Source organism: Talpa occidentalis, unplaced genomic scaffold (genome assembly GCF_014898055.3).
Source record: "Talpa occidentalis isolate TD23 unplaced genomic scaffold, MPIMG_talOcc4v2.1 talOcc4.7, whole genome shotgun sequence".
NCBI lineage: Eukaryota > Metazoa > Chordata > Mammalia > Eulipotyphla > Talpidae > Talpa > Talpa occidentalis.
This window is the reverse complement of record NW_023605083.1, coordinates 126,287,303-126,312,914: the sequence shown is the minus strand read 5'-3', so window position 1 is coordinate 126,312,914 and position 25,612 is coordinate 126,287,303. Positions and strand designations below refer to the sequence as shown.

The window sequence follows — 25,612 nt, the reverse complement described above, 5'->3', positions numbered from 1 at the left end:
GGGAATCTCCCCTCTGCCCCAAAGCAGTGGGTCACTGTAAGTCAGGGCCTTGTCCCCGAGCCTGGCTTCCAGCCTCCCTGACTCCACTCTGTCCCTCACCTCGGAGAAGGACAGAGCCCGTCACCCACCCACCCTCACCTCCTCTCGTGGTCACCCTTCTCCTACCCCTCGGGAGAACTGGAGGTAGCATCTCGACTCATAGCCCCTGCCTGGAGTACCGTGTTGAGAAGGACATAGACAGTGATGAGGGGAGAAAGGGACCGTGACTGATCAGCAGTGTCTGCCTTGCTCTCGGGAATGGAGGATTCGCTTCTATGAAGGCCACTCACACATCATCAACCTGGGCACTGATATTTTGTGGGATCGTTCCTCCTGTGGGGGCTGTCCTGTGCGCAGTAGGATATTTAGCCCCACCGCCGGCCTCCATCCACCGGTTGCAGGAGCATTGAGCTCCCCCAAATCCTGACAATTCAAACTGTCTCCAGACACGGTTTCCTGGAAGGAAGCATTGCCTGTCATGGAGAACCCTTGCACGGGAGCAGGCAGAGGGGGTGGGGGTGGGGCAAAAGAGCTCTTAATTTAGAGAATTAAGGCCAGGGTTCTAGGTGTGGCTTTGTCACCAACCAGCCTGTCACCATGGAAACAGCCCTTTGGCTCCCTCAGCGGCAGATTCTTAATGTGTGAAGTGAATGGGATGAAGTGGATGGTCCCAAGCGTCCCTTCGAGAAGTTTATGATTCCCCACTATGGTTCTCCGGCCCTCATCCAGGCCCTTCAGATGAAACTCCCAGGTTATTGGAGCATAACTTTTCAGAGCTCCGCAGGAGCAAAGCAACAGAAAACCCTAGAATCTGCAGAGAGCTGTTTCACCCCTTGGAGCTTCATATTTGCTCCTCATTAAAAGAAAGAAACAAAATGAAAAAAAGCCAACCCTTGGCACTGAGATTTCATCCAAGCTGCAGTTATCAAGCAGATACAAGTAGAAAAATCACAAGATAATAACTGAACACCCATTTTCTTGTGTTAGGCGAGACAAGGAGCTATTGGTTGGGGAAAATCTCTCCGGCTCTGTTCAATTATGAATCTCGGCAGGAAGCCTGGAAAATCCCGGCCCTCAGGAGCAGAGGGAGGCGGTGTGAGGTTGGGGCTGCAGGTTCTCAACGAACTCAGTGAGTGAGAAGAGGGAGGCCGGCTCCCGCCTCCCACCACGGGCCAGTGGGCCCTGAGAATGGAGGACTCTGGGTCCCCAGAGCTTGGGTCCAGGGCTTGGTGCATGGGCCAAGAGCAGGTAGGGAGCTTCGGTAATGGGGATGGAGAAGCAACCACCTGCGGGCCACCTTCTCTGGCCTTCTCTATGCTCGCCACCCGCGGTCTCTCCTGCGAGAGGTCAGTGGCTCTCCCACTGCTTGGAGGAGGGAACAGAGGTGATGCGGTGAGTGTTTTCCTGCGTGGCCGAGACCACCAGAGGCTGAGATGCGCAGGCCACACGCTTCCACAGGGCGGCACGGGGTCCAGCATCCGCATTCCCCTCCCTCGACGCCTCACCTCCCCTCTCCTTGGGGTCTCCTGCGGTCTCCTGGGACCCTGCACTATTTTGTATTTGTGAACGCGATGTGGGCCTGGTCTGGGGAGGGACGTAGGCCTCGGGCTTTGGAGCCACGAGAATGGGGCTGGAATCTCTTTCCTTAGTGAAGGTGCAACTGAGTGGGGGGTATGGTCTCCCGGGTGTAACCGCAGACCCCAACTTCTGAAAATCTCAGAAAGGATTTTCTTGGCAAGATGTGGGGGGGCCCAAGAGGTTGAAGAAATTTAACCGCTCAGGCCGAGGAGAGGGAGAGCCAGGAGCTTCCATAGCTGGCAACGCGGACCACCTAGAACACCCCGTTTGTGGACACCCAACATCCCACGGCCCTAGGTCTGCTCCTGGCCCAAAAGCCAGACTCCCAGGAGAGCATCTGATTGGACCAGCTCGGGCCAGATGTGTGCCCGGGGCTCCCGGCTGGGGCAGGGCCATGCAATACAGCTGAGGGGGGAGGAGAGGGCTTCTTCCCAGAGAAAGGGGATCCCCATGGATACACCCCACATACAACGAGCTCAGAAGGGGTTAGTGCCAGACGGATGCTCCACCTCCCGTCTTCTGTCCCTCCGAGTCACTGCCCAGCTGTCCAAGCACAAGCTCCTTAGGTCCAGGACCTGGAGAGGTGCCTCGGTTTGCCAGTTGGACCCCCACGTTCCAGACTTACGGAGACAAGAGATGGCACAGCCTGGGGGAGGATTGAAACCAACTGGCTGCAGACAGACCCCAGTCCCCCAAGCGACATGGCAGAGTCTAGCCCCCTTGAAGCAGGTGCCGTCCTCCCTCACCGGCTAATGACGAGGGTGACAGCTCTCCCCACCCCGACTCCGGCTGCCCATCAGGAAGAAGCCCCTTTGGCCCCGAGTAGCTGGTCACCCAAACTGCCGGACATCAGAGGTGTCGTGGAGAGGGTCCCACTGCCCGCCGCCTGGTTCAGACTGGGGCTGCAGGGAGCCCCGGGTCCGAGTCGCTGTCGAATCCATCCCTTTCTCTTGGGCCCGACGGGCCTGAAACAGTGCGCGTGGAAGGCCAGCGCCCCAGAAGGTGGCTCTCTCCTCGAGGCTGACCATGAGCCAGGGGAGAGGCGGGCGAGTCCAAGGCCTTGGGGCGGCGGGGGACCTGGGCTGCTCCAGCCCGCTGGCAGCTGCAGGAAGCTGCCGACTCGGAGCCAAGTTTCAATGTGTCTCTTCACAAGGAGCTCCAATGTGAGGGGAGCGATGAAGGGCGAGCTTGTTCATCCTGGGGGAGCAGAGCAGCCCCGCTCTGTCCCAGGCAGCTGGGCTCCTCTGGGACTAAACTAAGACAACCAAGGGCCCCAGGGTGGACCTCAAACCAGCCAGGCTGAGAATAGGCCCACAGACACCCAGGGCATGGGGATTCAAGCTCCCCGCCTTGGTCACGAGCTTTTTCCGCCTTGGGAAAGCTCATGGTAGCACCTCGGAGCCGGTAGCAATAAATCCAGCCCCCTTTCTGGGGGGCCGAACCACCTCTTGAGGCAGCCCCCCCTCTAAGCTTTTCAGCCTTGTCTCCCCAGCCCCACCCCCAGCTTCCACACATCTGTCTTCCACTCCCCAAACCTGCACCCGACTTTTCCTCTCCTGCGCCACCAGATGCCAAAACCAGCACCTCCTCTGCTCTGTGAGGTCCTCCCTGGAGCTGCCCCAGACACCCCATCTGGCAATGATCCCTTATGCTTTGAAACTCTGCACAGTGTACACTCAGCTCCCCAACGAGGCTATTAGATCTTGCCAGCAGGACCCGTGCCTCTGGCCGCCCACGGGCCTGGCATCAATACATGAATGCAGAATTAGAAGAAAGAATAGGTAAAGGATAAAATCGATGAATTGTCTATATCAAAGGAAACACCCCAAACAAGTCATCTAGGGGCAACCAGGCGCCTCAGTGACACTACAGCATCAAGTGAAGAAAAGTGTGCATGGAATGTGCCCCCGGCCTGGTGTAGTAGGTATCACCATTGCCCAAAGACACCGCCCAGGCCATGCCCTGGGCCATGGAGGAGACCTAGAGACCCACTGTGGTCAGAGGCCCAGATGCCCAGCGGTGTCTGCAAGAACAAGGAGTTAAAAAGCTACACATTCACCCTCACAACATCATCAGAACTTATCCCACATGGATCTCTTCAGGCCTCCCTTCAGCTCTAAGGGATGGTAATATTTCCCCTTTCTCCAGATGATTCTGCAGCCTGGGGTGGACGGCATGCTCTCTGGATGCCTGCGCTCCTCCTTCAGACTCCTTTCTTCAGTCATCATTGAGTGATTGTGTAACTAGAAAGCACCAGAGCGCAGGGACCCATCTGCTTTGTTTTGTTCTGTTATTGTCTGATTGTCTGGTTATTGCTGTGAAAGAAACACATCAAAACATACGGTGTCTTAAACATAACAGAAGTGGATTTAGGATTCAGGTAACAGCTCAAAGCGGGCAGTCCTCTTGGTGGAAGGCTTTCCTCCACAGTGGGACCCAGGGATCCAGGCCTGCTCTGTCTTGGGGCTCCACCCTTCTGTTACCGAACGCCGGCCTCAGTTTCACTCAGCCAATAAAAGGAAACCGAGTTTGAGGAAAAGGAAAGCGGTTTTATTTGTCGACAAATGAGGAGGGAGGCAGACTCATGTCCGAAAAACCACCATCCTGCTCTTTGGCAGTGGGCAGGGGTATTTATACAGGGGGAGATGGGTAGGGGTCTGCGAAGGGGAGGGGGAAGGGGTCTGCACAGAGACAAGTGGGCGCCAGCTCAACAGGGAGATGGATGGGTGTCAGCTCATTCATCTTAAGGGAAGGGGAAGGTGTCAAGGCACAGAGACGGGTGATCGCCAACTTGTTTTTCTTAGGGCGAGGGGGAAGGGTCTGCAGGGAAACCGGTGGGCGCCAGCTTGTTTTTCTTCCCAAGGGGAGGGGAAGCTGCAACAAATGGGAAAGACAAGCCATCAATCCTGCCAATGCTAGATAAGGGGAATTGCAAGAAATGGGGAAAGACAAACTTGTTAACTGCATCAATTCCCTATGGCTGGTGGGGGCAGCAGTGGAGATGGAGGGGCACACAGCACTTCTGCTCACATGCTGTTCCCCAACTGGGCACATCTAACTGCAAAGGAGGCTGAGAAATACAGTGTAGCCGTGTGCCAGGAAGAGCACCGAGCTTGTAGTGAACAGATATTTGTAGTGAGCAGATATTCTGCTACATCTATGAGTCCCCAGTAGCTAGTTGAATGAAGCAGCTGAAGGTCACACTGGCTTAACGAGGTCTCACAGAGAATCACTAACAAGCCAGGGAACTAGGGATCCCCAAAGAAAGTCTAGCCCAGCCCACGCTGCCTCTCCAAGCCCGGAGTTCTCTATAGGAACCTGTAGAGTGTGTCCCCAGCAGCCGCCTCGCTGCAACTGGAGACAGGCCAGCCTGTAGGAGGGTGCCAATTGGGAAATCACAGTTATTAGGAGGGTTCTTTGGAGACGGGCATGGAAGTGGAGGAATTATTCGAGGGTAGTTCTGAGGGAAAATTATGGGGAGCAGTAAGCAGGGCAGGGCAGAGAACTCCAGGGGGGACAAAAGGGCAAACCTGGTTTATGGGGGCAGCTTGGTGCACTGGCCTGGAGGCCCAGCTAGTGTCTGTGCTTGCAATTCTGTTAGGGGCTGAATTGAGCCCACCCCCAAAATCTTATGTTGAAGTCCAAACCTCAGCACCTTGGAATGCAACTGTATTTGGAGATGATGCCTTTGCAGAAATAATCAAGTTAAGATGAGGTCATTAGTGGACCCTGATCCAATATGACTGGGGTCCTCATGACAAGGGGAAATTGGAGACAGACACGGATGTGGGTTAACATCGTGTGCAGGTGAAGGCAGAGATCAGGGTCATGCTCCTACAAGCCAAGGGATGCCCACGATCGCCAGGAAACCCCAGAGCTAGGGCAGAGGCGTAGAATCCTCCCTCCACTCAAGGAAGGAACCAGCCCTGCCAACAACTCCTGGATCTCAGCCTTCTGGCCTGCAGAACTGGGAGGCCATGGATTTCTATTGGCTGAGCCACCCAGTTTTCGGCTCCTGGTCACCGATACCCACTGCCTCGCAGCACATGTGGTCTGGGCCCGGTCCCTTCGCCCTGGACTCTGGTTCCTCATCTGGAAACACCACTAAGGACAAGAACTGGGGCTCCTCGGGCCCCTTGCCCTGGGCTGCTGGTCTTGTGACACCTCCTGGACACCCTGACTTCCTTGCCGGCAGGGCCTCCCCGAGGCTGCAGTAGCTCCGGCCATCCAGAGCTGCCCTTCCCCAGGCCTGCAGCTGCCACTGCCTCCTGCTCCAGTGGCAAGACCCCACTTGCTTGAAGCTAACCCTGCGCTCTTAGGAGCTGCCTGATGGCACTTCCTGATCTGTCTTGGGGAGGAAGACCAGAGTCCACAATGCCTTCGAATCAGGTCCCCCAACCCATGGAATTTGGGAAAAGGCAGCACCAGATGGTGCAGGAGGAGCCCCAGCTATGGCAGGATCCCCGAGCTGCTGCACTCTGCCTGGCGCAGAGCAGACAGGCGCCCCGCCCCCAGCCTTACCTTTAAGATGGGGCGAGGAAGACTCGGCTGTGCGGCAGGAGTGGAAAGCGAACCTTGTAGAGTTGGGTCTCCGCAATGGGACTCGCGAAAGCCCGGCTTTCAACCTCACTAAGCCCTTCGTCCGTCTTCAAAGGAGCCTTATTACGAAGATGAAATGGGCTGATGCATCAAAAGTACTCAGCACATTCGCTTTCATCTTTGCCTGAGCCCAGGCTTGCGTGCAGGCAGTACATGGGGGTGGCCATCCTAGGGAGCGGGCAGAGATGGGGGGGCCTGAAACCCAGAGAGAGGCAAGTCAAGGCGGGCACCTGGCTGTCCTGGGCTGATTTGACTGGTTCCTGGCCCCTAGCCCCAGAGGCAGATGGACCCAAGGGGTGGAGGACAGGAACATTCATCCACCAGCAACCTCCTCCCCTATGCAAAGGTTACCCTAAGGGGTCTTAATCCTCCTGGTTCCAGTTCCATGCGGTGTGGTTCCCCTGGGCAACCTACCCAGTGCCCGGGGCAAAAAGCAAGAAATAATTGGTGCAGCTGAATTGAGGTCTCAAAGTGACATTGTGTGGAGATGGGCTCGGTATTGAACTGCTGGAGCCAAAGGTGGGCCCACAAGTGTGAAGGGGAGCAGAAGGGTATCCACACCTACTACTCTCAATAGGTGCCCCGTGCTGCTACTGGTATCTGTGAGGGTCAGGGGAAGACTTGCTTATGAAAATGCTTTGCAAGCACTAATGATTGTCATTCTTACTAAGCTGCCCAATAATATTCTTTTCTCCGGGATTCTCTTAATTACCTTGGACCTTGGAGGTGGCCCATCAGAAGTCAGTACCCCCAAAATGACTCATAGGGTGACCAAGTCATGGTGGTTTGCTTGGGACTTTCCTGGCTTGGGCACTGAAAGACTCAGGGCACCCCAGAGTGCCTGGGGTAGTTGTATCAAGGGGCTTAACCTTAGGGCACCAGCTTCACAGTCCAGAGGGGAGACTCACCCTGAGATGCTGGAAAGGGCACCCCACCCACCACCCTTCCCCCACCCCACCTTGCTCAGCACCCGAGGGAAGCCGTGGTCACTTTGATGCACCACATTTTCACTTAGAACCAAGATTCTAGTTTCTTCTCTTTTTTTTTTTTTTTTGTTTGTTTTTAAACAGGAGGGAAGCATACAAATTTATTTAATATACCTTTTATGTGACACGGGAGCCTTCATCAGGAAGGGAGACTCAAAGAAATGGCAAAACTATTTGCTTTTCTATTACATTGAACAAAGGGAGGCAATTGTGGAAAAATTACTAAGCCATGTGGGGAGGCAAAAGGAAGATAAGAATTATTTTAACAAGGTCTGTTTGTATAGAGTTGTCTTGGTCTCTACTTTTTGTCCTTGATGATAAGAATGTACCTTCCTTTTGGAATAGGGAGGACAGCTTGCATATGGAAATTTCATCTCCTCTGTGTGTTTGTGTGTGTGTGTTTTATTCAAGTATGATTGACACAAAACATTGTATTAGTCTACAACATAATGATTTGATATTTGTGTATATGGTAAAATGATCAGGATAAGTTTAGTTAATGTCTATCACTGTATGTAGTCACACATTTTTTTCTTGTAATGAGAACTTTTACGATCTACTCTTATCACCTTTCAAATATGCAATGATATTATTATTAACTATAATCCCCAGGCTGTATATCTATCCAGAAGACTTACTTATTTTATAACTGGAAGTTTGTGACTTTGGACTCCTCTGAAAGGGGTGCAGCTGGCAGCCACCAATCTGTTCTCTGTATCTGTGAGTTTTTCTTTTAGGTCCACATATAAGTGAGATCACAAGGTGTTTGCTTCTCTCTGACTTCCTTTACCTCATATCATGTCCTTGAAGTCCCTCCAGGTTGTCACAAATGGCAAAAATTCCCCCTATTTTTATGACTGAAAACATTCCATGGACCCATTGTTCCCATATCTTGGTTATTTCAAATATGGTTGCAATAAACACAGGGTCCCTGTATCTTTATTTCACTTAGGATCAAAGATTCTAATTCTAATTCTAATTCTTCTTTCGATAAATCCGATTTGTTCATTTTTTTTGAGGATTGAGAACGTTCAGAAAATACAGGGAAAATGTAAAGAAAAAATGTAACTCATTTGTAGCCCTATCACCCAGAAATCAAACACTGGATATGTTTTAGGTTATTTCTTTCCAGATGTTTCCTACCCCTATGCCATTGACAACAGCTGCTGATGTGTATGTAGACGAATGGACAGGCTATTTGCTCACACTCCCAAACCTTTCTGCACAAAACGCTCTTAGAATCTCAGCTCAGGAGTGGCTCCCTGTGGCCCAGTTCTGAGGTTTTCTAGATGAGAAAGTAACTCTCCTGCAGCAGTGAGACTATCAGAGCCTCCTCACGCCAGAGGATTCCAGACTCAGGAAGGAGAGGGTTACCCTGTCTTTGGGGGGGAGAAGGCCAGTGACCCCAGGAGCACCTCAATATTCCTGCCGTGTGGCCAGCCAGGGAACTTAAAATTAATGACCCCAAATATTGCTTAATAGATAACACAGCAAACAACCGTTTATCACAGCACCTAGAACACGTGTGAAGTGGACTGGAAATGACTTTCTCTCTTACTTCTCATATCAACCATTAATTTTCTCCCTATTAAATGCCTTAGGCCACTGCTAACAAAATTAAATTTGACAGAGATGAATGTGAAGCCCTTTGGCTCAACGCTCTACTCAACAAAAACAGATTGCAGGGTGAGGCAGCTCTTGTGAAAAAAATCCAAGGAGACTGAGTCAACAAGAACCCAAGGTCCTATTAACAGAAGCAGGGCTTCCAGAGAAGAGGAGGGAGCAGGGCCGCTGGGCCTGCTGGTCAGAACAGCCTCGAATGTTGGGTTTGGTGGTAGATGCTGTGCTGCTGGAAACCAAAAAGTGGGAGCTGCCTGGGAAGGAAGCCGGACTGGAGAAGCCTTGTGGAACATTCAATAAAGAAATCACTGAGGGAACTGACCGTGTTAGACCTGGAAAGGACATTCGTTTCTGGGAAATCCCACAATTCTTGTGACAAAGACAACCCTGTCCTTCTCCACAGTCTGGTCTTTCTTTAGCCTGGGGTGGGGTAAGGCTGCTGGGATGGAGTCAAGCTTCCTGCCTGATAAGGTCAGGTGAGAGACCGAGTCTGGGCCCAAGCTTGGGCAGGCTCTAGGCCGCCTCTTCCCCTCTGGGTCCTGGACAGCTGGAAAAGTCACTCATGCATCCGTCACTAGACACAAGTCTACCTTCAGTAGGAGAGTGAATGGCATAGGAGATTCTTTCATTCCCAGGGACTATAAGTCAGCTCTGTGGGTGATCTTTCAGGGACTTCGGGGTAAAGCTCTTTGAAAATGGAATGTCTTGGGAGCAAGCAAGGTGCCTAAACAGGTGATACCAGGGAGAGAATCTGGGCCTCTGAGGGGCCTGCAGCAGGTGACGGGGGAAGTGGCTTTGGAACCCTGAGCCTTTGGGCGGCCTGATAATCTCACAGCAGCGTCAACAAGTCACGCCCAGAAAGCACGACACCATGATGGATGCAGGTAGCTGAGACAGGAGCAGGAATACCTGACGCATATTTACCTTCCTGCAAGCCTGGACTCAATGAAGACTGGATGCAGGACGTTCAAGTTCTTCTCACACAGAAAACACCTGCGCCTGTTTCCCAGGGCTGGCCTATAAAATTGTCACCAACCGTGTGACTCAGAACAGCCAAGGCTTATTGTCCTACAATTCTAGAGGCAAAAGTCCAAAATCAAGGTGTCACAAGAGCCAGGCCCTGTCTGGGTAAACACTTTCTTGCCCCACCCTGGCTTGGGGTTTGCTGGCAATCCTCGGCAGCTCCTCACTGCGGTCTCTCCCTGACTTCCCGAGGCCTCAGCCCTGCCCTTGTGTCCATGTCCACATTTCCCTGCCCTTATAAGGACATCGATCATTGAATTTAAGGCCCACCCTAATCCCGTGTGACCTCATCTTGTTGACATCTTCACAACCCTATTTCCAAATAAGGTCACATTCACAGGTACTGGGGGTTAGGACTTCAGCATATCTTTGGGGGCATAATTCAACCTACAACATCGCCCATTCCTTCAGTCCTTGGAAGAAAGGCTAGAAAGGAGGGAAAGGCAGGGGGTGATAGGGAGGGGAGGTGGGGGGCAGGGAAGGAGAGAGAAGAGAAAAGAGGAGCCCAATTGCTGAAGCAGAGTGCAGGAATTCAATGTATCTGGGAGCATAATTCCTTGTCGGGGGTTGGGGAGAGCCAAGAAAGGAAAATCCATTTCTATGCCAGAGTGGAATTGATAATTCCATAATCAATTGGAATTGATTGATTCCAATCGATTGACCTCTGCCTTTAGAGTTGTAGGACAGTAAGTCTCTGCTGTTCTGAGCCATGTGGTTGGTGACAATTTTACAGGACGGCCCTAGGAAACAGATGCAGGTGTGTTGCTGCGTGAGAGGGACTTAAATGTCCTTCATCCAGTCGTCAATCCTCAGGCTCATGCAACCAAATAATGGGCAGTTATGCACCCACTAAAAAGCATGTGTAAAAAATTAAGACGTCATGCGGTGTGATTTTTATTTACAGTTTCTATCAAATATAAAATAGCACCCTAATTACAGAGTGGAGGTTTGCAAAATCTATCAGAGGGACGTTTGGAGCAAACTTTCCTGCCTGCAGGCTAATGTTTCAAGACCTGAGTTCTATTTTCCGATGGAATTGACAAATGTCCGTTTTTTCATTTCTGCCAAAGCCTGTTTTTCTTCTGTGCTCTCAGTACTGGAGCAAGCGTTACTCCTCTAGCCCCTGTGTTGTTTCCTTCTAGGTTGTTCAATAACTTCTGGATTAGTATAAGGTTATTATTTGGTATTAAAAATAAACAAAAGGGTTTTTTTTTTAATTAAATTGCTAGGGATTGACCTGGAGAGATGTTTGTACATATTGTTACATAAAAAAGTCCCCAGGATAAAGTGTCTTGCGTAATTCCATTTAAAAAATAGGAATCTAGCCATCCTAAAAGTTCGGCAGGCCCTTATAAAACTAAACATTCGGTGTCAGATGACCCAACAATTGTACTCCTGGGCATTTATCCCCAAGAAATGAAAATTCAGGTTCTCCAAAAACCTGTACCTCAATGTTCATAGCAGCATTACTAGAAATAGCTAGAAACCACAGGTGTCATACTGCAGACCATCCGCAGGTCATGATCTGGAATACTGCTCTGAAATAAAAAAAGAACCCACTATTGAAACCTACAACGACCTGCACGAATCGGGAGATTGATGCTGAGTGAAATAAACCAATCCCACAAGGGCAAGTCTGTATGATCCATGTATAGAATGTTCTTAAGATCACAAAAATATACCAACAGAGAGCATCTCCGTGGTTGCCGTGGGTCAGAGGGGGGCCGGGTGCAGGAGGGCGGTGGATGTAGCTCGAAAGGGGGCTCCTGAGCTGGGGGAGCCTCATCCTGACTCAAGAGGCAGCATCCTGCTTGTGACATTCTCTAGTGTTGTGAGACATTACCCTTGGGGCCCCTGGGCGAAGGGTCAGGCGTCACTCTGTGATTTCACATAGCGGCATGCAGACCTACAGTTCGCGCCCTAAAAGTTTAGTTTAAAAAAATGGGGGGCCGCTCATGCTGGGGTCGGGGTACCCACAGAGGAAGGTGCAGGAAGATTCACAGCAAACTGTTGACCTCTGGAAAGTGAGTCTGGAGAGATGGTCTTTATTTTTCCTTCTTCAACCTCTTAATGTTTGACTTGTTCCAACAAGCATGTGTGACTGGGCGACTGTGTTTAGACCCGTAAAAGAACAAAAGCAAATGGCAGAGAACTCTGCCTCGCCCACCCATGTCTGGAAAAATACTTGTTCTGGATCGCCAAGAGCATTCTGAATCTGGGGTGTGGGAGCCTGGAGTGAGGGGGCAGGGGGACTGTCCCCCGCCCCCCCCCACCCCGTTCTGGCACGATGTCCTCACAGCATTTGTGGTTCCCCACCGCCTCCCAGCTACTCAGGAAAGAGCAGGGACCCCTGGAGTGGAGGGGGGGTGATCTCTGGGTCCATGAGCAGGGACCCATCCCTGGGAGATAAGGCCTGTGGGACCCCCATTCTGCAGGTGAGGAGATTGAGGAGCTCGGCCCGCACGAGGACACTGTGGAAGTATCCCCCTCCAAGACTCCCTGAGACACCCCCTCTATCTCCTTCCACCCCTCCCAAGCTCAGCCCACCCACCAGGCTGTCAAGGTTGGGAAGAAGAGGGGTCCTTACCAAGTACCCCAGTTCTTTGGCAGGACAGCTAAGGAGCCCCACGGAGGAGAAAGCTTCGTAGCCTCCAGAGAAAGGGCAGTGTGCCCTGATCTTGTCTGAGACCTCCCCACCTGGACGACCGAGAGGAGGCTGGTCCAACCCAGGCGCTGCTCCCCACACTGTGGTTCTGACCAGGGTGTCAGGCTGGGCTGTGGGGAGCCAGCAGGACATTTGCAGGACAAGGGGTGGCCCCAGTTGGCCACAGTTCCAGCCAGGGGCCTTGGAGGCGAGTTGTGATGACTGCACAGAGGGTCCTGCCTTCTGCTCGTCCTAACTTCTCAGAGCGGGCAGGGAAGCCAGGCAGGAGCTGCGTCCTGGCCTTTCTGGAAGTTTCACTTGTTGTATACTCTTTTCCTTTATCCCACTGAATGAGGGGGGTGGAATCCTGTGCGTAACTGTGTGCAGAGCCAGCGTGTGTCTTAAGAAGGCTCCGACATGGCTGTGAGTTGGAGGGAGCAAGGACAGTGAAGATGGCAGATTTCATCCCGACACGTCTGGCCCACGGCCCCGCCGTCCCCACCCACCCCCAGCCTCTGCCGCCCAGGTTCTGCCGAGCTCCATCCACACCAAACTCCCCACTGCTCCCCAAACTTGCCAGCCTCCCACCCAGCCCTGCCCTTTCTCAGCTTCCTCCTCTGCCTAGAAGGCCCCTCCGCCTTCCCAGCAGCCTGTTGGGTAGGGGGCCCACAGCCCCTGCTTGTCCAGGATGGTCCTGCTTGACGCCTCTTGACCGTGCATAGCGATAGATGGTGTGGCCTTTGGGGTGCTCCTCTCACGGGGCCCCTGTCTGTGCGAGCGCTCCCTCCAGCAGACCAGGGCCATCTCCCCCCCTCCCCCTGCCCCTCAGACCTGGCAGGGCCCCCCCCCCCCCCCCGCCCATGCATGCGCAGTCAGCAGGTCCCGAATGAATGAACAGACGCTGCCTGGGCCCATGGGACAGTGACGGGACTCTTTCCTCTTGCTCCCTCCAGGGATCTATAAAGGGCACTGCTTCCGGATCAATCACTTCCCAGAGGACAATGATTACGACCACGACAGCTCCGAGTATCTCCTTCGTGAGTGTCAAGCGTCCCTGACTTCCTTTGTGTGTGGAGGGGGTGCGGGAGGCGGCTGGAAGCAAGACGGCCCCATGGGAGAGGAGAGGGGCTTTGCTCTGGGTGCTCTTGATGCTCCTCTTCTGGATCAGAAATCATTCACTCAGCAGATGGAGTTGGGGGCCAACGCAGCCGGGTACCCAGAGGAGTGTCTTGGCTGGTAGGGGAGACTGAGGCCACAGGGAGGCTGAGGTCTGGGGAGAGGGCTTGGCTGGTTTCGGAACAGCTGATGGGCTGGCCCAGGCTGAGCATCCTGGGGGGCTGTGGCACCCCAAGTTTCTTGCCCTGCCAGTGCTAGCTCTCCCCACACACTCAGAATTCTATTCATGAAAAATCAGATGAAGTCACACGCTGAGACAGCCTGTGGGGTGCCAGGCAGCCTGCGGGGGAAGGCGAGGAAGGTGGCAGGGACAGCCTCTGAGATGTGGGCTTGTTTCCAGCAGCCACTGGGTGCCCCTGCTTCTCCCATGCGCAGCCCTGGAGTCCCTGCCCATGCCTCTGCCGGGGCCTTGTGTCTGGACTCCCAGACTGGAGCCCGGAAGTCACAGCACATACTGAACCCCCAAACCCAGGCCCATGCCCTAAATCCAGATTTCATCCCCGGGCCTGCGAATACCTCCCTGGGATGATGGATGGAGCCACAGCCCGGAAGGAGCCTGGAAATGGAAAAAACAGCACCATTTTGAAGTCTTTTCCCTTTTCGCATTAGCCGAGACACACGCAGAGCTGCTCACAGCAGCGCCCCCAGGGGCTCGGCCGGCTTCATTTGTGGAGAATCGATACCAGCGTCCTCAGAGGGAGCACAATTCACTCTGCACCTGCTCATGGATCGTTGGTTTATTTTTTTTTCATCTTTTTTTTTTCCCCTCTAAGAGAAAGGATTTTGATTCTGAGTCATCTAGTGAAACAAAACAGTGTGTGGTGCCCATGGAGCCTGCGGCAGTGTCAGGCTGCTCTGGCCAGGCCCAGAATCTGAAATAATTTGGGCAGAACTGCCACCCCTTCCTCCTTCCTCACCCCACACCTCTGCCTCCTGCCTGTCCTTTCTGCTTCTGGGAACCAGACTCAAGCGAACAGATAATATTCCCTAGGATGGCAACAGACGGTTATTCAGGTTGCACACTGCTCATCTTGAGGGGTGCCACTTACATAGACTGGGGTGAGAACGACAGCCTTGGAGTTTTTCAGCACAGGGCCTGCACAGCCATCCATGGCCACCCTGGTGCTCAGCCCAGCTGGATGGCACTAGCCCTGGCTGTTCCTGTTCACTCCTCGGCCCTGACCCCCTCATGGTCTCCAGAACTCTGCAGTGTCTTTCTGGGTGGACCTCTCTTGCCTCAGCTCTGAGGTCAGCTGATGTGGCTTCCTGGGGGCCTAGCAGAAATGCCCCCTAGGGTCAAATGAAGGGTATTTTGTAAAGGACTGTTTACAAGGTAATCAGGGGAGGGAACATTGCAAGGACAGTGAGCACGCAGACACTAGCAACAGCGGGAGCCCTTACACTCCTGGGCCTGACAGGGGAGGGAGTCAGGAATGGAAACCTGGAGAAGGAGACCCCTGAGGCAGGGCCACCTGGTCGGTGCTTCAGCTTTGTGAAAGGACGCAGCTGCATCCATAGCCCACAGGAAGGAAGCCAGAGGAAGAGCTGATCACCTGCGCTCCCATAGCCCGAGGATTCCATGCTCCAGTCTCCCAGGGCAAAGGTCATGGTCACCATGACCCTCTGGCCCACATTTCCCAAGCCACCCTGATTCTCAGTTGTCCTTTCCCTGGGCTCTATCCCAACTATTGATCCCCCCAATATGTCAAAGTGGAGGAGAGAGAACTCTGAGGCTGACATTTGCAGGAGATGATGGCTCTTGAGAAGTCATTCACCATTTAACAACGTCATTGTGGGCCTGCTATCTGCCAGGCACCGTATTAGGCACCGGGGAAGCCTCAGTAAACAAACCAGAGCTCTGCCCTCCTGGTGCTGATGTTCTAATGGAGAAGGGGATGTGCCGAAGAAGGGGCTATATCGGAGAAGGTCTCAGAAGGTTCCACAGAAGGAGGACTGTGGCAGTCAGCCCCCAGGCTCGGACACCAGCCCCAGCAGGTCCAAGACTCTGCTTCTCATCCTTCAATAATTACAAACAAAGCCAGCACCCCAGGGGAGCATCCGGAAACCTCCCAGAGAAACCAGGCTTGTGATGAACTGTGTTGCTGTCCAGGGCCTCCTGACAACCTCCAGCCTCTGATGACACCACCGCCTGGGAGGCCACCCCCACACTTTGCCTGTCTCTCTCCCACCAGGCGCGCTGGCCCCAGGCATTCCTGTCCACCTCGCCCTGGGCCTGACACCCCTTTCCCAGGCTCTGTATTTCCAATTAGGTAGCTGACCTCCAGGCACACTCAGGCCACACAGGGGCTTGATTTGGCCACAGGAACATGGACCCCACTTGCCCCTCAGTCTGTGCGAGGGCCCAAGTGCCCACCATCCACAGCAGCCCAGCCGCACGTCCGGCATGCCAGATGAGCTCACTGGCAAAGGACAGGTGCTCACCTGACTTACCTGGGCAGGACAGATGGCTCGGAGCCAGGCCTAACCTCAGGTGAGGCACAAGCTTCCTTCTCTCTGGCCCCTCTGACCCATCTGCAGAATGAGGGCCTCAAAGAGGAGCTGATCCCCACTTTTCTGGCCGGCACAGCTCAGGCACATTCCAAGAGCCACGGGGAAAATGCCTCAGAGCCAAGACTGCAAGAAGTTGGGGGGCGGGGGGCAGGGGGAGCTGGAGAGAAGAGCTTCATTTAATGCCACCACACAATCCCCTCTCTGTGGAGCCGGGCACACACTGGGGGGCTTACAAAACAGGAGACAAACGCTGCCTTCAGAGGCTGGGGGCCCAGGCCCGCTCAGCTGGCCCAGAAGGTTGGCTCCTGCCAGACTTCCCCGCCCCACTGTGCCCTGCCGGGGCCAGCAAGGGTAGGGTTTCCACTGGGCCAGGAGGCCACAGGCGCCCCCACCTTATGTCCCCTTCCCTTTCTCCCGCACTAAAACAGCGGGACCCGCCTCCCCTGAGCCCCCACTAAATGCTTCATGTGCCTCCTTCCATCCCGTTCTTGCAACCACCCTCCTGGGGGATGATTGGGTTTCCACCAAAACAGATCGCTGTGGACTTGGTGGCTTTAAGCAACAGAAATGCATCTCAGCCTGGCCCCAGAAGTCTCGCAGCAGGCGTTGGCAGGCCTTGCTCCCTTGAAGGCACGGGGAACTTTCCTGCCTCTTCCAGCTGCTGACGGCTCCACCCACCCTGACTGGGGCCTGCCCGGCTGTAGCCAGTCCCCACCAGGCTCACCCCTGCGGGTCTCCTCTCTGCCTGCACCTTTCCTTTCCTTATAAGGACACTTGCCATTGGGTTTAGGGCCCACCCTGGCCTAGGGTGGTGTCATCTGGAGATCCTTAACCTCGTCACATCTGCAAAGACTTTTCCCCCAAATAAGATCACCTTGACAGGTGCCAGCAGTTAGGACATAATTTGTGGGGGCCACAGTTGATCCCCTCCAGGTAGGTGTTAGTACTAGCCCCAGGTTATAAATGGACTAGGGGGGTCAGGAGTCAGCTGCCCTGGCCGTCACAGCGGTCTGCGGCAGAGCAGGGGTGCAAACCTAACTCTGTTCCCACGACGGCCCTATGTGCCCTTCCCACCCAGCCCATCCCTCCTCTTCTGTGCCCTCGGGAGGTCCTGAGGTCCGAGTCCTCATCTGTCACCTGGAGATGATAATGACAACAGAGAGAAAGGTTGTCACTTGGGAGGCGCGTGCTATTGCCGGCCTGTGCTCAGTCCCTTACACCCACAAAACCAACCCTGGACGGTGTGGGTCCACCCGCAAGTGGGCTCCACAGTTGGGGAAACTGAGTTTTAAAGAGGTGACGTGGCTTGACCCAGGCCACACAACCGGCGTGTCACAGAGCAGCTGGGCTGTCACCCCACAAGCCCCACCTGCCGACCACCTCAACCACCCTCAGAGCTGCGGCTCCCGGCCCCACGGCCCGGCCCGGCAAGTCTTCCAGCCGCCCACGTCCAGGAAGGGCCCAGTGGGCTGGGAGGTGTCCTCAAATGGGGGGCCATCTCGGGTTTTCATGGTATGGTGCCCTCCCTGGTGCTACAGAGGGACCCTCTCCTCCCTCCCGGCTGGCACAGCGGGACCCACACCCAAGAAGAGCTGAGATGGGGCCCCGGGTCTCTCGGAGTTACAGGAGAGCAGCCAGCAGCCTGGGCTGTCACTTGCACCTGGCACCCTGACACCCCACCTGCCCGCGTCTTCTGGGTCTGAAAAGAATCTTCCCTGGGGGAAGGGCCTCGAGCTTCAGGCTCCTGGCCAGTGTCCACACCCCTGCCCGGGGGCGGCCGGCCTCATGCCCTCTTTGCTCTGTCTCCTGCCCGGCCAGGCGTCGTCCGCGCCTCCAGCGTCTTCCCCATCCTCAGCACCATCCTGCTCCTGCTCGGCGGGCTCTGCATCGCGGCCGGGAGGTTCTACAGCCGCAAGAACAACATCGTGCTCAGCGCCGGCATCCTCTTCGTGGCTGCAGGTGAGGGGCGACTGCGTCCGGGGGGGGGGGCAGCCATCCTTTCACCCAGTGTGATTAGCCCCGAAAGTCCAGGTGTGCCAGGAGTGGGGAGAACTGCTTCTCGGGTGGGGGTCCCCTTGGGGTGTGATGAGAGTGTCCTGGGACTGGGTGGAGGTGGCGATCGTGCAATGTGGGGAATGTCCCGGGCACCTCTGAATTGTGCATTCAAGGCTCGTGTTGTGTCCCGTGACTTCACCTCCTTAGGAAACACAGGAAGTCCCGGAGCGCCAGTGCCATGAAGGGGCGGCGCTGTTATCACAGGGGAGCCTGGCCGAGTTGGGGGTCCGGGAGATGCCCAGGGGACTCAGGAGCCAAGAGAGGCAGCCAGGAGAACCCGGGGCGGGGGCCGAGTCCAGAAGCAGCGGAGAAGCCGCGTGCCCGGGGCGGAGCGAGCAGGGGCTCGGGGGAGGAGGTGATGCTCCCCAGGCCTCTGCCCAACCCTCCTGGCTGAGAGACCACAGACACCCCCCCACCCCCGCTGTGGGCTGCGGGGGTGAAAAACCCACAGGGCCCTGAGTGAGTGTCCACTGCTGCCCACAGTCCTGACCCTGAGGGCGCAGCGCTCACTCCTCGAGCCCAGCCCAAGGGGAAACCCGGGCTGTGGGTGACTCTCACGGCGCCTCCTCATGGCTCCAAGCAGCACCCTTGGGGTTCAGATAGAGGTGCAGCCGGGGTCCCTGTCAGGAGAAACAGGGGCTGCCTGACTTCTCAGGCCTTGTGCCGGTACATGAACAGCAGCAGTTCTTTCCTGAGTTCTGGTCACGCCCCGGCTCTGCTCTGAAACAGCGCTTCGCTCTCAAAGCCTCTTTCTCCCACCTGAGTGGGAGGGGGAGCCGCTGGGGGAGGCGGCTGAGCCCCTGCTGGGCCTGGCCCCTCCGCACTGGGTTGGGCCTCAGAATCCCAGACTGTCCCTGGTGCGGGTGGCGGACCCTGGGGCCCCCAGGGCCCGGCCGTGGCGGTCCTGCCTCCTTAGCTGGGTGGGGAGGGGCCGCCACCCTTCGGCCTTCCTCAGTCCCACCCGGTCTCCTCCTCACGCCGCCTCTTGGCGAGGGGAGACAACTTCTGTTTACAGCCCGGGGCTGAGGGCCAAGGCAATTAGTGACTGGCTCCAAATCTCCCAGCCAGATTCTTGGCGCGGGGCCCTCCTGCTTCCAGTTCTTGCGCTCTTTTTCCACACCGGCTCAGTATTTGCTGTTGCTTTCCTCCAAGGCAGTAAACGTGGGGCGGCGTGTGTGCTCGGGTATCTGAGGGGGGTAAATATGTGTCAGAAGTCTGTGCCTGTGTGTGTGTGAGTGTGCACGCACGTGTGTGCGCGTGTGGTGGGAGACACCTGTGTTGAGGGTCTCCTGATGAAGAAGCACAAATCCACTGACTCCCCTGAGGGCACAAGGGGGCGAAGACAGGGCTTGCACCAGGGCTGTCAGCCCGCAAAGCTGGGCACCCCTGCAGCTGCCCATTCCCCCAGGAGGAACTGCTTCAAAGGCAGATCCCGATGCTCCAGGTCCCCCCCAGGGCTGTGGAGCCTGGGCCAGGAGATGCTCAGCCAGGGAAAATGGGTCCAGCCAGGAAGAGGGCGGGGCAGCAAGGACCAGCGAGGACGTCCCCTTGTTCCCATTTACTTCCCGGCCCGTGGACCTTAGAGGCCTACGAGGTGGCAGGGCCAGCTCACAACTCACAGGGAGGCCTGGGTCCAGGAGCTGCAGCCCCAGCGGAAGTGAGACGGACCCATGAAGACGTCTAGGTGGGAAATGATCAGCCCAGACGGGCACGGTGGGGGGCTGGGGAGTCAGAAGTAGGAGCCGCGACTTCTCAGGGAAAATATAATTCACGGGGAGGTGGTTTGCGGAGCGCTGTGCTGAATACGGGATGAGGAAGGAGGACACAGCCAGGGAGGCAGGAGAGTGGGAACAAGAGAGATAAGGAGGCAGAAAGGAACCAGACTGTCAGAGGGAAAAGCTGTGTTGGTGAGGAATCTTCTGGAACACCGCAGAAGGGACATGGAGCCAAAACCCAGAACGGGTTTGCTGGGGGCAGAGCCTCTGGTTTCCATGATAGCAGAAAGTCTTCCCACCCAACCGCGCTGCAGTAGGAGGATGGACAGCACCTGTGTGCAGACAGCAGGACACAGCACAGTGACTCAGCGCAGGTCGCAGAACTGGAGCACACTCTGCGCCCCAGCACCGTGAAGGTCTTTGTACACATTAGCTCGCTTAATCCTCCACCTGCCCTGTTTGGAGTGTACCTACCTGAGGGTACAGAGGCACAGGGAGCAATTCGCCCCAAATTCCACAGCTGAGAGTTGGTAGTTCCAACCCAGGCAGTTTGGCTCTGCTCATTCACTTACGAGAAGAGAGAACAAACAAACCCCACAGGGACTATGTCTCCACCTGTGAACTGGCAAGGACCAGAAAAGTGGTTACACTAGCCACGGCAGCACGGGGACATCCTGCGCCTCCAGGGACCCAGGGCGCCTGGATGGGACTCCAAACTTATATTTTTTAAGATTTATTTATTTATGCATACAAGAACTGGGGTCCAGGCCAGAGGTGTGGGAGGGGGAGGACTCACCAGAGACAGAGTAGGAAACAGAACAGGTGAATCCACTGAAATACAATGCTGAGGGGAGCAGCAAGGTGTCAGGAGAGGTCTGCTGTGCCATGTGGGTAGCTCCTTGGCCAGGGATCAAACTCAGGCTGCAGAGGCTGCGGATTGCTTCAAAGTCCTGTGCTTAACCCCTGGGCCACCGGGGACTCCAAATTTAAAGCACTAAATGCAGTGTGATGCCCTGGCTGGATCCTGCGTGGAAAAAGGATTTAGGGGAGACCCCAGTGAAGCCAAAGACGGGCTGGGGTATAGTTAAGAGTAACATCCTGGTGTGGGATGTTAAGAGTTAAGAGTAACACCCTGCTCCCAGTCGGGCCACTTGAAGGGGAGCCAGGTGAGCACATGGGAATTCTCTCTACTATTTTTGTGACTTTTTGGTAAATCTAAAATGATTCCAAAATTTAACTTTCTGATGCATGTACCTGATGAGGCAGCAGTTCCCTTTAAGGGTTGCATCCCATGGTTGTGCCCACGTGCATGCAGGACACCGTGGCAGCAGCTCTGGGAGCCCCTGCATGTTGTGCTGCAAAGCCTGGATAGAGGGGCTTGTGGCCGTGGCGGGAAGGGGGTGCCCTGAGCCGCGAACCAAGAGAGACAGGCACAGCCCTTGGCGGCCTGGTGTGGAGCCGTGTCTGCTGCACTGTCATGTGGGAAGGGGAGAGGCCCACGAGCACTGTGCAAGGAAAAGCTGGACACCCTGTGTGCGTGTGTGGGTGTGTGAGAGAGGCACTATGGCCACGATACCTGACGGGGGTGTCCAGATATTACTCAAAATAAGTAAAAATTAAATGAATTTTTTTAAAAAGAGAGAGGGCCTCCCTGGTGGCCTCAGGGTTAAATCTCAGTGCTATCACCGATGCGGCCTGAGTTCAATCCCCGGCCAGGGAGCTACCCACATGGCACAGCAGACCTCTCCTGTCTCCCCGCTGCTCCCCTCAGCAGTGTATTTCAGTAGATCCGCCTGTTCTGCTTCCCACTCTGTCTCTGGTGAGTCCTCTTAACCCCCGCACCTCTGGCCTGCACCCCAGTTCTTCTACTCAAAAATTAAAAAACAATAATAAATAAATAAGAGAGAGACTGGGAGGATATAAGAATGAAGGCATTGAAAGCCGCCTTCAGGAGAGTGACTGTTTCATTACATGCCTTTTGATTTATTTTTTTATAAAAGAACTGGGGTACAATCAGAGGTGTTGGGGGGTGAGAGAATTCACCAGAGAGAGTGCGGGAAACAGAACAGGCAGACGGACCTAAGACACTGCTGAGGGGAGCAGCAGGCGAGGCAGGAGGGGTCTGCCGCGCCGTGTGGGTTTCTCCCTGGCCGGCCGGGAATCGAACCCGCGTTGCAGAGGCTGCAGACAGCTTCACAGCGTGGTGCTCAACCCGCTGCGCCACTGGGGAGGCCCTACATGCCTTTTTTGAACTTGACATTTTGATGACCCACCCAAAATTAATAACTGAAAATAAAAACCAGCCATCAGGATAAATGAAGCCCCACAGCGGGGGTGGCCTGGGCCATCCCGGGCTGCCTGCTGCGCGTCTTACCTCTGCGTCTCTCCCGCTCCCCCCAGGCCTCAGCAACATCATCGGCATCATCGTTTACATCTCCAGCAACACGGGGGACCCCAGTGACAAGCGGGACGAGGACAAGAAGAACCACTACAACTACGGCTGGTCTTTTTACTTCGGAGCCCTGTCTTTCATAGTGGCCGAGACAGTGGGCGTCCTGGCCGTGAACATTTACATTGAGAAAAACAAAGAGTTGAGGTTTAAGACCAAACGGGAGTTCCTCAAGGCGCCCTCGTCTTCCCCCTACGCCAGGATGCCCAGCTACAGGTACCGGCGACGGCGCTCGCGCTCCAGCTCCCGGTCCACCGAGGCCTCGCCCTCCAGGGACACGTCCCCCGTGGGCCTGAAGATCACCGGGGCCATCCCCATGGGCGAGCTGTCCATGTACACGCTGTCCAGGGAGCCCCTCAAGGTGACCACCGCCGCCAGCTACAGCCCCGACCAGGAGGCCAGCTTCCTGCAGGTGCACGACTTCTTCCAGCAGGACCTGAAGGAAGGCCTGCACCTCAGCATGCTGAACCGGCGGACGACCCCCGTGTGAGCCGCCCCCTCCTCTCAGCGCCGGCCTCTCCCCGGAACGCCTGTCCGGATCCCACGCCAGGGCATCCGATCCCTCAGACGGACCAACAGTGGGACTGAGGCCAAACCCAACCCTCCCTGGGCTCCATAATGTCCCGGGCTGCTTTGGAGCAACGTGGAAGGCTGACTTTAGCCCCCTGACAGGGTGTTTTCAAGCCCCTGGGTTCCCAAATCTCCCAGGAGGCCAAAAGCTTTCCTGAGGCTGCACGGCCTTGCAGGCCCGGGAAAACAAAATAGAGCCATTATCTCCTCTCAGAAACAAACCTTGCCAGAAGTGCGGGCGCTCAGGGCCTCCCCTCCCTGCCAGCGCTGAGCCACCGGGAGGGCTCTCCCGGTCACACGGGGGCCTTTGGACACTGGTCAGCTGCTTTTTAACCTGAGGTTCCTGTGTCTGTGAGCCAGCAGCGAGGAACGAAGTTGGCGCCCTGCCTCTCTGTCTCTCTCTCTGGTAGTGGCCTGCTGTGGAAATAACCTAGAAAGCCCTGCGGCCAACTGGTGCTTTGGTTTTTGTGCTGTCCTGGGGCTGACCTCCCTGGACCTGAGGAAACTGAGGCCTGTGGAGAAATTGCAGAGGAGGAGGCCCCCCCCCCCCCAGACCCAGGCGTGAGGTAAAGGCCAGAGTCTGTTGCTGGCTTTCCTGTTTGCTTCTGGAAGTTTCTGCCTCACACAGAGAGGGCAGGACACACTGACTGTGCTTGAGAGTCCAGAACATTCCACGGGTCAGAGGAGAGGTGGCTACAGGGCCCCTCTTACTGTGTCCCTCCCACTGACCTGGGGAGCAGCGCCCTCTGTCCCTCCGGAGGGAGGGGGCAGACCCACCCCTGTGGCCACAGGAGCCTACACTTCTGTGCAAGATAGGGAGCCCCCAGAGTGAACAGGACCAAAAAAACACAGAACAAACACCCATTTCCTTGGTGGTTATTAATCACGATTTATTGCAAATAGATGCCAGGAGAGCAAGTGACATTCATTTCCTCGTCTTAAAAAGTAGCAGCCACCCTCCCCCGACTCCTATTATTGTAATTTATTCTGCCACCACCTGAAAGGGCTCAGCGGAGGAAGTTTGGATAAAGAGCCGAGCTGAGCTTTTTTCTTCCTCCTGATGAGAGCGAAGTCTCAGCTCTTGGAACCAAGGAGGTGGGTTCCGGGTCTGACATTTTCCCAACGATTTCCAGCCCCTCCCCAAAGCAAGCAGAGGACGCGGAAGCCGGTCCAGGTTCTGAAGATGGAGCATCCCCTCTTTTATATAAAACACATGCTTTCTAAAGAGAAATCATTTCTTACTTTTTGAGACTTCGTAATCCAATCTTGAACAACCAATCGTCTGTGACCCCGGTAGCTGTTGACCTTGGAAGTGACCGGCCAGTTCTTACCTCAGCCACCTGTTCACTGAGGCCCAGGGCGGACTCGAGCCCCAGGAGCTCAGATCCAGGTTGTAGGCATCGCCACCCTCCTCCTCTGGGAGCGGGGTGTCCACCTGTTCCGCCTCCGACTGACGGCCCCGTGGACCAGCGAGCTGCCGTGGGCGGCGTGCGGGGGCCTCTGTGCTTGCTCGATGCCCCGTCCTCCGGGAGGTGGGCTCTGTGTGGTGGTTTGTCCCAGCATGTGCAGCAGTGAATGCTGAAGTGTCAGGGCTCGTGGCCTGCCTGCTGTGGGCCCACCCCGTCCCTCCTGCCCCCCACCCCGACCACCCTCACCACCCCCACCATGACACCACCTTGCCTGGTTAAAGGAGGTCTGTGGACCCAGCAAGGCCCTGAGACTCTCTTGTTACTTCCAGAAGCGAGGCAGGCCTGCTGTCTCTCCCACACAAACCACCTCCCTACCCGCTGCCCCAGAAGTTTCCAGCACTCATGGAGAAGGCTGAGTTCCCCTGAATCCTACCTCCTGCCCAGCCCCAGGCAGAGCACGGGGCCACTCTAGGGACCAGGAACAAGTAGAAAGAAGTGACAAGAGAACGGAAGAGCAGGGAGCAGAACCTCAGACCCCCCCAACCCCCGGCCGTCTCCCCTGGGGACCCTCGTCCCTGGGTCACACCCCCCCCCCTCGCCACATCACAGCTGGGGGCGGGGCCCACCTGCCTTGGGAAGGGAGCAGAGCTGCCTCCCTCTACCTGTCAGACCTTGTGCCCAAGGGGGGGATGTTGTGGCCTGTACCCACCTTCTTGCCCTCCTCCTAGCCCCCACCCTCTCCCGCCAGCCCCTGTGTGTCTCGCCAGTTAAGCACCTGTGAATTCTGTATCTACTACTGGTTTTGGGTTGTTAGTTCTGTCTCTTTTTTTAATTAAGTAAAAACATTTTTAAAACGTTCTCTTTTTGGTGTGGGGGGAGGAGTAGAGCACCCCTCAAGTCTTTGTGGACACTTAAGGTAAACAGTGTCCCTGGTCTGGGGGAGGCTGGGACCCTCCAGCAGGGGAGGGAGGGAAGGCTCTGTGCTGGTCAAGGCTGGTTTGTCCGGCTTTAACCCGAGTCACTGGCCAGCTCCCCAGCACCCCAGCTTGGCTGGCTGTCGGCTGCTGGGAGGTGCCTTTTCACAGACGAGCCAGGAGGTGGGTGGGCGACCCCCAGCGTGACGTGGGCATCCAGGCAGCCGAGCAAGGCCTCAGAAGCTGCAGGGTGGGGACCAGCAAACAGAGCCACAGCCCCAAAGGCCCCAAACCACCTGGCAGGGGCCCAAGAACTGAGTTCTC

At 55.5% G+C, this 25,612-nt stretch overlaps 1 protein-coding gene across 1 annotated transcript in view; it reads left to right on the top strand.

The window, feature by feature from the left end:
- CACNG4 (calcium voltage-gated channel auxiliary subunit gamma 4) overlaps window positions 1-24,586 on the top strand; it is a 53,870-nt gene extending 29,284 nt beyond the window's left edge. The window contains exons 2-4 of the mRNA XM_037494115.2: window positions 13,443-13,526; window positions 17,995-18,135; window positions 22,347-24,586. Coding sequence (XP_037350012.1) covers window positions 13,443-13,526; window positions 17,995-18,135; window positions 22,347-22,885 — 764 coding nt within the window. The 3' untranslated portion in view covers window positions 22,886-24,586. The remainder of the gene's footprint in view (window positions 1-13,442; window positions 13,527-17,994; window positions 18,136-22,346) is intronic.
- Window positions 24,587-25,612: the final 1,026 nt, after the last annotated feature.